At 47.9% G+C, this 10,582-nt stretch overlaps 2 protein-coding genes across 2 annotated transcripts; both read left to right on the top strand.

The window, feature by feature from the left end:
* Nucleotides 1–3,281: 3,281 nt before the first annotated feature.
* On the top strand, nt 3,282–4,391 carry LOC117890338 (skin secretory protein xP2-like). Its single transcript, XM_034795129.1, has 4 exons — nt 3,282–3,374; nt 3,477–3,626; nt 3,711–3,983; nt 4,152–4,391. The coding sequence occupies exons 1-4, from the start codon at nt 3,372–3,374 to the stop codon at nt 4,266–4,268; spliced, it is 543 nt and encodes a 180-aa protein (XP_034651020.1). The 5' UTR covers nt 3,282–3,371; the 3' UTR covers nt 4,269–4,391.
* Nucleotides 4,392–8,876: 4,485 nt separating this feature from the next.
* On the top strand, nt 8,877–9,611 carry LOC117890340 (cyclin-dependent kinase inhibitor 1C-like). Its single transcript, XM_034795131.1, has 3 exons — nt 8,877–8,909; nt 8,992–9,129; nt 9,313–9,611. Exons 1-3 carry the CDS (start codon nt 8,907–8,909, stop codon nt 9,517–9,519), a joined length of 348 nt encoding a protein of 115 aa, XP_034651022.1. The 5' UTR covers nt 8,877–8,906; the 3' UTR covers nt 9,520–9,611.
* Nucleotides 9,612–10,582: the final 971 nt, after the last annotated feature.

The raw sequence follows: 10,582 nt of genomic DNA, 5'->3' as shown, positions 1-10,582 counted from the left end.
AATTTTGCTACCTTTTTTTCTGTTCCCATTCTTAACTTTCTTTCTTTCAGTCTTTTGGGGGCAGAAAGTTTCTTCTTTCACTGCAATGCGCTGGCAAAAATGTTGCTTCCCCTTTAGGGTTCTCTTTTTGGTGTGTGCGGTGCAGTACAGGGTACTCAAAGTGGCAGAGAGCTGCAGCTTAGGGACAGGGCACGGCCGGGTTGCAGTTAATTTTTGCTGTTGCTGCGCCTGTGGCCAGGACATAGGGCCGTCGAGCAAGTTTAAAATTCGCTTTTTGCGCTTAAATTGTAAAGGTAAAGGCTTTTGTCGAAAGTGGTTTACAGTCATCACAATTTGAACCTCCCCCTCTGCCCCTTGCCCTTAACTGGAATGACTAAGAAGTGCAGCGCACCGCTCGGCGCACGTTTCCTTTCTGTAAACTTTATTATTTCGTGATAAAGTAAATAAACTTAGCCCCGATCTCTGCCACTGACTCTGCCACTGCTGCTGCTGCTGCTGCTGCTGCTGGGAGTGCTACGATGGGGCAGCCGAGGGCTGGTGGCACCTTTCACATTGTTTGCCATTTGCGGTGGATGAGCGGCAAGGGGAGGAGGCGACAGCCAGTCCAAATTGAAATTGGACATTAGACGTTTCCACAACAAGCACATAAATACACACACACACGTAGACACACACACACACACACACATGCAGACACTTACGCTCAAAGAGAGATACACGGAAACAGACTCGTACATAAAAATGGCAGCTTCTGTCGTCGCCGCCGCGGCTGCTGACAACTTCCACAAACACACACACACACACCCCACACACACACCCCACACACATACAGCTGTAGAGACTGTCGAGGCAGAGCCACACACTCTCATTGTGAATGACAACGCCCCTGGTACGTGATTTCATTTCCGCTTCTGCTGCCTTTTGTGCACTGCACTCGTCGTAACTCGACTCTTTCTGCTCCTCCCCTCTCTACACCACTCTCTCAGCCCCTGCTGGCACTTGCCGAACTGCCCCTGCTCTTCTGCTTTCCCTGCTCCTCCACTCGCTCTCCACGAGTCTGTTGCCTCTGAATCTTATTTTCGTTGCTGGCACCCCAAAAATTAATATACCAGTGCATAAAAAGAAGGCAACGACAAAGCTGCGACACGACTAAATGTGACTAACTGTAAGTGGGCCATGGAGCCATCAGCCATAGGAGAGCTCTAAATATATGCTCCGGGGGGTTGGGGGGAGGGAGATGCGTGCCTGTGTCCACACACGGGTAAAGGAGAGGCCTGGCCTGGTTGGCCAGCAAACTAGTTTTGCCCTGGCTCCGCCCCGTAGCGAGAGGAGACTCTACACTTTAGAACTTTATTTACAATAAAGAACAAAATATCCATCCATTGCCCATTTGTAAGCGTTTCAATAACCTGTTGAAGCCACTTCCGATTCAACGTTTCTTTCAAAGATTTATTTCACTAATAGATTATGCAAATTTATGCACAAATTCTACAAAATATGAAGTGAAGAATTAATCACAAAACGGAGACCCTTAATAGGTGTGTGTGAAGCTGCGTTTTCTTCCGACAGCCAGAGGTTGGATTTGTTGGCAAATAGAAGCTCGAAAGATGCTCAAACAAGTTTTCTACAAAACTGATGTCATTCAACAATGTAAATTTAATTAATGAATAAGCTACACACAACCTTTGCATGGGCAGCATAATTACAGGAAAGAAAATAAACAAATGACACAAAAAAAGACCCCCCCAAGAAAACATTTCAAAGTCAAGGCCGAAAAGATGAGGCAGAAAACCAGTTGGGAATGGCTGTGACAGCCGAGTGTACACTCTACCATGGGCAGACAATGGTTTAATTGGGATAAATCCGATTATATTGATAAAAGCGGGCCAAGAAGAGACAATAACGGAAGCCATTTGCCATGCAAATGATGAAAAGAAGAGCCAACATGGGATCGGCATTTACATACATGAAAGATCAACAGATGCAGAAAAAAGTCTCGGCCACAGGCCACACGCTGAATAAACTATCAACAGACAAACAATAAAAAAAACAAGCGAATTAAGCAACAAGTTTTTTTGGTTAATGTTTGACTTGGTGTGGGCCATGAATTTCGCTTATTAACTCGTTTGCACTTGAAGGCACAACGCCCCAGAGAGGACAACTGAATCATAAGTACCCGTAGTTGAGAGCTAAAAAGTGTCCGCTGTACTTGGGACAATAAAACATGAACATGAATGCAACAGGAGACGGCAGGAGCGCAGAGGGAGACAAAGATTAAAGCGATAAATCACAGTCCACATTCGGATATGAAATATATGTAGAATAATGGAGAGAACAGTACGGCCATTGAGGAAATAATTTACATGCCGCGCAGAGTAATAAATATTCCTAATTATAAATGAAATTTTGTTCGAAATAATTACAGTCTTTCGTGATGTTTTTTGGTGGAATCTTCTCTTCTGTGTCAGAGCATCATTTATTTATGGAAACGTTATACCATAAGTAGGAGAACCTTGAGATAGTCAAGCGAATCAATTTGTTCAGGTTCAGACGTCACAGCCGGACCCATTTTAACGACCATAATCATAAGGGAACCGGTTCCCAGCTGGCCACTTACTTGACTGGCCAAGGAAGGGTTCGTTAGATCACAGAATTATGGGATCTCGTTTTTCTTTTTGCGGATTACAGTGCGCCATGGTTTAAAATAAATTTGGAATAAATTAGCAAGTCTGCAAGAACAAACAGCGAGGGTGTGGGGAAGTCCACAAAAGTTGTTTAGTTTGGTGTTTATTTTAATGTAGAACAATGGCTTCGCTGCCAGCTAACCTTTGATCATAAAATAGTCAATAAAGTGCCAACCAGTTTCAGCATCTGGCCAGCATATTGCAAATTTCCGGCTACACCCCGAGCAGCAAGCAAGTGCCAAAATATCCATCCATCTGGGCCACATTCTGCTGAGATATCGGATTAATGACACTTTTGGCTGTCCCCTGCTAAGCAGATCGAGGATCGATCGTTCCATCGATCTTTCTATCAACCGGACAATCTTCTTTCCACAAGCAGGCGGCAGACGTGAGCCAATAAACCAATTAAACATAAACACATACAAAAACATAACAAACGCTACTTTATTCGGCTTTGAACGGCCCCCAAAGACAAGATCTCCAGCCAGCCATCATCCACTTTGAATATTCAGAGATTTTTGGCCTGCCAACCGCCGACGATCTTCAGGTTTTAGTTTTTTTTTTGTGGCTCGAAGAACCTAAGACTTGGATCTTGGATCTGCCGTTCGCGGATCTGCCGATTGTATAAATAGTTTGCAGCGCCCAACAGTCGGACAGAAGCGATTCAAAGCTTGTGTTGTAGACATCATGGTAAGCAGTCACGCAGATCCTCTCAGTCGCTACGATCGTCAAGGATTACCAAAAGGATTACCACTAATGCCACTTCCGCCTGCCCTCCCCCTCTTTCTGTAGAAATTCCTGGCTGTTTTCTTTGCCGTCGTGGCCTGCGCCTATGGCGATGTCTCCCATCTGGGTTACGACTACTCTCCCCCGGCACCCGTCCAGGTGTACCAGCCAGCTCCAGCTCCGGTCTACCAGCCAGCTCCAGCTCCGGTCTACCAGCCAGCCCCGGCTCCGGTCTACCACTCCGCTCCAGCACCCGCTCCCGTCTACCACTCCGCCCCAGCACCCGCTCCCGTCTACCACTCCGCCCCAGCACCCATCGAGATCCAAGCTCCAGTTGAGATCCAGGCTCCAGTTGAGATCCAGGCACCCATTGAGATCCAGGCTCCTGCTCCAGTCAACAGCTACATTCCCCCAGCAGCACCAGCACCAGTTGTGATCCAGGCACCCGCTCCGGTCTACCAGCCAGCTCCTGCCCCAGCACCCATCCGCATCTCGGCTCCCGTCGCGATCCCAGCCCCCGCGCCCGTGCAGTCTTACATTCCTCCCGCACCAATCTCGATCCCAGCACCAGCTCCAGTCTACCACTCCGCTCCAGCACCAGCTCCGGTCTACCACTCCGCTCCAGCTCCCGTCTACCACTCCGCCCCAGCTCCAGCTCCCGTCTACCACTCCGCCCCAGCTCCGGCTCCAGTCTATCACTCCGCTCCAGCTCCAGCTCCAGTGTACCACTCCGCCCCAGCCCCCGCTCCAGTGTACCAGCCAACAAGCCAGCAGGTGCTCGAGGAGATCGAGCCCCAGTCTGCCGATGGCTACCGCTACAAGACCGTCCGTCGTCGCGTCTACCGTCGCCGCGTCTAAGTGCAGAGCCTCAACCCAAGCCAAAGCGAAGCGAATCGCATCGAAATGTTTCCTAACGAACTCCCCAGGGAGTTTGCAATAAAGAATTCCTCCTTCAACTTGTTAAACAAAAAGAAACGAATCTTCAAATTGTTTTCCAATCATTGCAAATCACATGAGAAACAAAAAAAGTTTCTCCTGTGGCCAAAGATTGGGCGGGGAGGGGGCTACAGCAGAGAACTGCAGAAAACTCTTAAAGTCCTGGACAGGCTTTGGCCGTTTGATTCGCAAATTTATGAAACCGAACGAGATGTGGCAGGACTCGGGAAATCAACTTGCCATCAGACAGATAGCAGTGGCAGAGCAGAAGGGGCAGGGGCAGTGGCAGTGCCAGGGATAATAAGGAGTTGCAAGCAAGTTGTGGCAGGCAGCCTCCCCAAGGAATCGTCCATTCTGCCATGCCATGCACTCCACTACAGTCCTCTACACTCCTCGCCACTGCACTCCACTCTCCTCTCCACATTTATCACGAAATTTATGGCCTGGAATGAGCTTTGATGATGTGGAAATTTTTTCTCGTTAGATTCAAAGTTTCAAGCAAGCCACCACCCACAATCGATGGCAGAGACCGGAACTGGAGACTGGAGACTGGCGACTGGCGACTGGCGACTCGGAGCTGCTGGGAGTCGAGTGGATTGGCCTCATCAGAGCGGTGACCACTTGTGGCTGAACAAGGACATCGACAGGCGAGAGACTATAGACGATAGACGTTAGACGTTCGAGGAAATTAACAAGAAAATGCAACGACAAACGTCTGAGGACCGGACCACACCACTCACCAATTTGATTACGAAAATGTCTGACTCCGGGCCAGAGCCAAATGGGAGTTGCCACCGCCTGGATGTGTCTGACTGGCTGTCTGGCTGCCAGGACCGCCGCAAAAGCCACATATTAAACTTGCCACGCCGCATACTAATTAAAAAACAAAACAAAAAAACACGCAGAGCAAAGCAAATAAAGTGGCTCCTAAAATTACGAGTAATTGCGTAATTAAAACGAAATAATTTCCTCACCGCGACTCGCCTGCCTATGGCAGTGGCCCCTCTCGACCGCAAATGGTTGCCGGGCTTGGAGTTGTCCTTCCCGGCTTATATTGTTAATTGCATTTTGGTCAAATATTGGCAGCTCAATTAAATGAATTAAAATACATTTTTGCTTTGATGCAAAGCAAATAAACGTTCAGCAAGCAAATTATTTGACAGCCAATTACAATTTATCGACAGAGCCCAGAGCCCAGAGCCCACCGCATGCCAATCCATTGGGATTAGTTTGCTATTGTCATGCGGTTAATGAACTATTTAAGAATCGAAAACTAGCTTAAAGCTATGGCAGTCAGTAGAGTTCCAATCCACTCGCATTCTGTCCGTCAATCTAATTTCAATCAGAGATTAGTCGGAACTGCAATATGGTCTGCATTGGCCAATTATCAGCCTCAGTGCACACTCCCCGGCGCTCTGCTCTGCTCTGCCAGGCAGAAGAATGGTTGAGCCGCGATTAAGTAAAAAAAACAACACGAAAAGCCGGGTTTGGGTTCGGCTTCGGCTGGTGCCCGAACAATTGACAGTCGGTTGCATTTCCCACCGCACTTAATTAGCAGTTAATGATGCCTGATTAACACGCATTATGACTCCGCTCCAATCGAGTGAAGCCTCTGGGTGGGGCAGTCCCACCTGTCGGATGTGTAATCGATGCTTTAGGCGCTTGGATTACAAAATAATCACGAGGCAGACACCATCGGCAGCCAGCCCAAAAGTATGCAAAGAGCCAACGACCACTCGGAAAAAGTGAAATTACACACAAAAGTATGGGGAGAATTAATTGTTAATGCTAGACTGAAGGCTCCAGCTATGCGACTAGACAATACCCTGCAAAGACATCAAGCTACAACTGTTTACTTTTACATTTCTGCATAATTTTGGTGCCATGCAAAGATGGAATAAATGTATGTACATCCACAGTCCACAGTCCCCACACTGAATCACAGCCCTCTGGCTGGGCTTACTCTTTGTAAATCGAATGTAAAAATGGATGAGTCCCCCCCACCCCACCAAAAGCAGCCCTCGGCAGGCGGCAGGCTTACGGCTTTAAAGTGAAAATGCGAAATCGAAGAGGCAGCAGCGTGATTGGGGGGCATGGATGGGTGGAAAATTGACAGTATAAACGTAATTATATCGCCAGTTGGAAACCAAAAACAAGCAAAAAAGTATTTTGAAAAGGGAAAAACGAGAAACGAGAAAGCAAACAGCCAGCAAACGTGGAGGGGTGCGGCGGTGCGGTGTCGGCGGTGGGGCAGCCTCTGAAATATGCAAACGTTGACTGCCTTCATTTATTTTTACTGTTACTGCATATTGGGCGACATCGAATGCCAGAGCGGGCGAGCGGGAGAGCGGGAGAGGGCAGGAGCGCGAGCAAGAGGCGCGAAAATAATCGTTATCCTGGACAGGTGGGCCCCTCGCTGGATGCCAGCAGTTGCTGCACTTCATTTGCAGCATTAATTTGTCGCCCGTTGATTTATCTGGCGAAATGCACACACATACACGAGGAAACACAGGGATACACTCGGTATGTATATCGATGCTGCGAATGAATTTATGAGCTGTGGGGCGGCGTACGTGCAGTCGAACGTCGAAAAATGTCGAAAATCGATTGTTAAGCGTTTGTCAGCCACAGCTTGAAGTTGGTCATGTCAAAGCACTCCACGAACAATGCTCCAGCTGCAGCTGGACTGTCCGACTGTTTGTTGTTTGCCCCCGAGGTGCTTGAATGCATTTTGAATATTTATTAAATCACCTTTTTTGCACCAAAACAATGCCAAATGCGAGTAGTTATGCAAATGTGAATGCGAAATGAATACGATCCGATCCGTAGTCCAAAATAGCGATTCAATTCGACTGGACACAGAGACGGCGAGACAGCGAGCTGGGTCAGCTCTAGGCCTTGGCTTTAGGTCGTTGAACCTGAGTCTATCTTGGGCAGATCTGTTGAGACAATCTGCCTAACCGATTGGCAGGCTGTGCTGCTAATTTGTGAAAGGAGTCGAAGCCAGCTTAAGGCAACAGCTAAGCGGCATAAATAAGTTGCTCCAGCTGATCAATCAATGAAGAGTTTGGACTTCAACAAATGGAAGTTATGGCACTGATATGCATCCAAATTGAAGCCAATTCCGTCGGTCAGTCAGTCAGTCAGTGAGTCAACATGGAAATGGGGTTTATATTCGCTCCTCGTTGGCTTGTGGTGGAATTTTGCAGGATTGTTATTCCTATTCGCTGCTCCGCTCCAATGCGCCACATTGGCTGGCCCTCCCTCGCCCCCTCCCCCCCGCTATGCATGTCAACTATTAAGAGTCAAACAACTAAATTACGTATACGCAGCGTTGCATGTCCAAAATGGCTTTGCGGGCCACACACTGCCATCTATTGTTGTTTGCTCGAAATACATTTGCAGTTTCAGTTTATTGGCGCTACGAAAATAATGGAATTGTCAAAATAAAAGCGGGTTAAGTGCTTGTTTGCATAGCTTTTTGACATTTTCCGAGCATTTTTTGCTGCTTTTATTCTCTGCTCTCTCGCAATAAACGAAATTCAACAAAAATTAAATCAGAGAACGGCAAGGCGACGCCCAAGTGTCTCCCAGTTGAATTTGTTGGCACCCGGCAGGCAGCAACCGAAAAGTTGTTCATTAGCCATTTGTGTAATTAAAAGAGCGAAAGCAAAGTTGTGTCCTTCGCAATGCTTTCTACATGGACAGAGAGTGAGAGCAGCCACTTGTGCTCCTGCTCCCTCCGTCTGCAAATTTGTTTTCCGCGTCGTGACACTTGGCGTCCGTCTAGCTGGCGTCATGTTCAACTTTTGACCCGATCGAAACGAGTGGCCCCTCTCGCCCGACTGCGCTCCCACACACATCTAATTAAAGCCATAGGCGCGCAGTAGTCTCGGGCCACCACCTTATCACAGCTAATCAAGCAGATTAATGACAGCCGCTTGGACTTGCCATTCGGTAGGCCGTCGCGTCGTTTGCTGACCAGTTTTTTGGGTTCGTTTTTGGATGAGTTTTGTTTGTTTTTGGTTCATTTTTGGCAGTTCAATTCGATACACTAAGGCATAAATGTTTTTTATGCAAATGATATTTAAATTAAAGCACTGACAAAAACCAACAATTGCAAAGAGCGATGGACCCCGCGCTTGTGGCTTGTGGCTTGTGCTTGGGTTTCAGCGACTTTTGCAGACGCTACAGTGGGGGAATTTACATGAAAAAGATGGCTGAAAATCTTCTACAGATCAGCATGAAATGTAAGGAATTTAAGGCTAAGAATTTGAGATCAGAGATGAGCTTCAAAACTCCAATGGAAATCAAAGATCCCTTCAAGTGTGGGGTAGGGTGCCAGTGTCTGGGGGCTTATAGTTTTTGGGGCTCGTAAAATTCTGGTTTCTGGCATATTAAGAGATGAGACGAGACCATGAGATCTCAGCACTTCTTTGTACTATCTTTAGTCTGTCCGTCGCTTCTGCACCGCGCCCCAGACGACATATAAATAGAGCCCCAGCGACCCGTCAAAGGCATACTAGTAGCGCCAACGTTCCAAGTAACACACACCTCAAGATGGTGAGTAGAGAGAGGGGGAGAGAGAGAGAAGGAAGAGGGGAAGGAACAGAGAGTTCATTTTGTGATTTTTTGTCCCCTGTAGAAACTGCTCGCCGCCGTTGTCCTCGCCATCCTGGCTGTCGCCCATGCCGATGTCTCCCATCTGTCGGGCTACAACTACGCCCCCGTGAGCATCCCAGCTCCGGCCCCGGCCCCAATTAAGATTGCCCCCGCACCCGCACCCGCCCCAGTGCCCGTGAGCAGCTACCTGCCACCCCAGCAGGCGCCAGCACCCATCCAGATTGAGGTGCCCGCTCCCGCACCCGCACCAGTGGCTCCCGTGAAGGTTGCCCCTGCCCCTGCACCAGTCAACCAGTACATCCCACCCGCAGCACCAGCACCCGTCCAGATCCAGGTTCCCGCCCCAGCACCAGCACCAGTCCAGGTGTCCGTGCCCGCACCCGTCAACCAGTACATTCCCCCCGCACCCGTCAAGGCTGCCCCCGCACCCATCCTGGCCCCAGCCCCAGTTCTGGCTCCCCAGCCCGTCCTCGAGGAGATCGAGCCCGTGTCCGCTGATGGCTACCGCTACAAGACCATCCGTCGTCGCGTCATCCGTCGTCGTTACTAGAGTGGAGCTTCCGCCACCAATCCTGCTCCTAGTGCCACCAGGAGCGCAGGAAATTTATGAATAAAACAAAACGAATTTATGATACACGAAAAGAAATGATTGTGGTTTGTGGAAGAGTTTCAGGCAGTCCCCTAAAGATGAGGATCGCAACATTTGAGTGGAAAGAAAGGGGACTACAGATGATGGAAAAGGTTTCAGCAGTTCCCCTATTCAAATATAAATTTAAAGACTCTTTTTCTAAGAGACAAGGGTGCTGCACAGAGATGGATTTTCTACCGCGCTGCAGCAGCTCCTTGCAGCAGAAACTGTTGCATTTTTTCCATAGAAGTTAGAGGTTGGCTTGAAAGTTATAAGTTCAAGGGATAGGCTTGATCATTTATGTATCTACAGAACTATGTACAAACGTGTATGCTCATGGGAACTGTTCTTACCTTTTAAGCTCTGGAATAATGCATAAAAATAGCCAAAATTCAGCTCCCAAAATAAACTGATTTACATGCCACAGATGCTCGGCGCAAAGCTGGTCTGAGCCGGGCTGGTCTGGGCAATTAATTAGGCAGGAAGACAGACACCGCCAAGTTCAGCATAACATAATCTGAGCAAATTGAAATTAATTTTGGCACAGACACGCAGCGACGCCATAGGCTGGCCAGGTGGCAGGCAGCAACCAAAACAAAACTGAGACAAAACTTGAAGCTGAGGCGAGTGAGTGAGCGAGTGCGTGTGACCCGCGAACATTAATCAATTGGCAAAAGATAAACACACAAAACAAAACATAAAATATAAAAATACAAAAAAATGAATTCATTTTTCAGCATTCAAATGGAAATCCAAATCCAAAAGGTTGGCTTTGGTTTGGTTTGGTTTTGATCTAATTAAAGAAGCTTTTTGTTGTCGAATCGAGTTGGCCAAAGTCAAAGCAATTTTGGAATGCATTATCTTAGACCGACAACTGAAACTGAAACTGAAACTAAAGATTAAAGATGAAACTGAAACTGAAACCCGTCAAACCACCTTGGCATTGGTCGTGGCAGTCGCAGCTTTTTGGTTTATCTTCCGACTA

Source organism: Drosophila subobscura, chromosome E (genome assembly GCF_008121235.1).
Source record: "Drosophila subobscura isolate 14011-0131.10 chromosome E, UCBerk_Dsub_1.0, whole genome shotgun sequence".
NCBI lineage: Eukaryota > Metazoa > Arthropoda > Insecta > Diptera > Drosophilidae > Drosophila > Drosophila subobscura.
This window is presented reverse-complemented; position numbering and strand designations above follow the sequence as displayed.

Coding starts and splice junctions, on each gene's coding strand:
- LOC117890338 (XM_034795129.1), top strand. Junction 3,627..3,710: donor CTCCAGCTCCGGTCTACCAG/CCAGCCCCGGCT, acceptor CCCGTCTACCAC/TCCGCCCCAGCACCCATCGA. Junction 3,984..4,151: donor TCTCGATCCCAGCACCAGCT/CCAGTCTACCAC, acceptor TCCGCCCCAGCC/CCCGCTCCAGTGTACCAGCC.
- LOC117890340 (XM_034795131.1), top strand. Junction 9,130..9,312: donor AGATTGCCCCCGCACCCGCA/CCCGCCCCAGTG, acceptor CAGGTTCCCGCC/CCAGCACCAGCACCAGTCCA.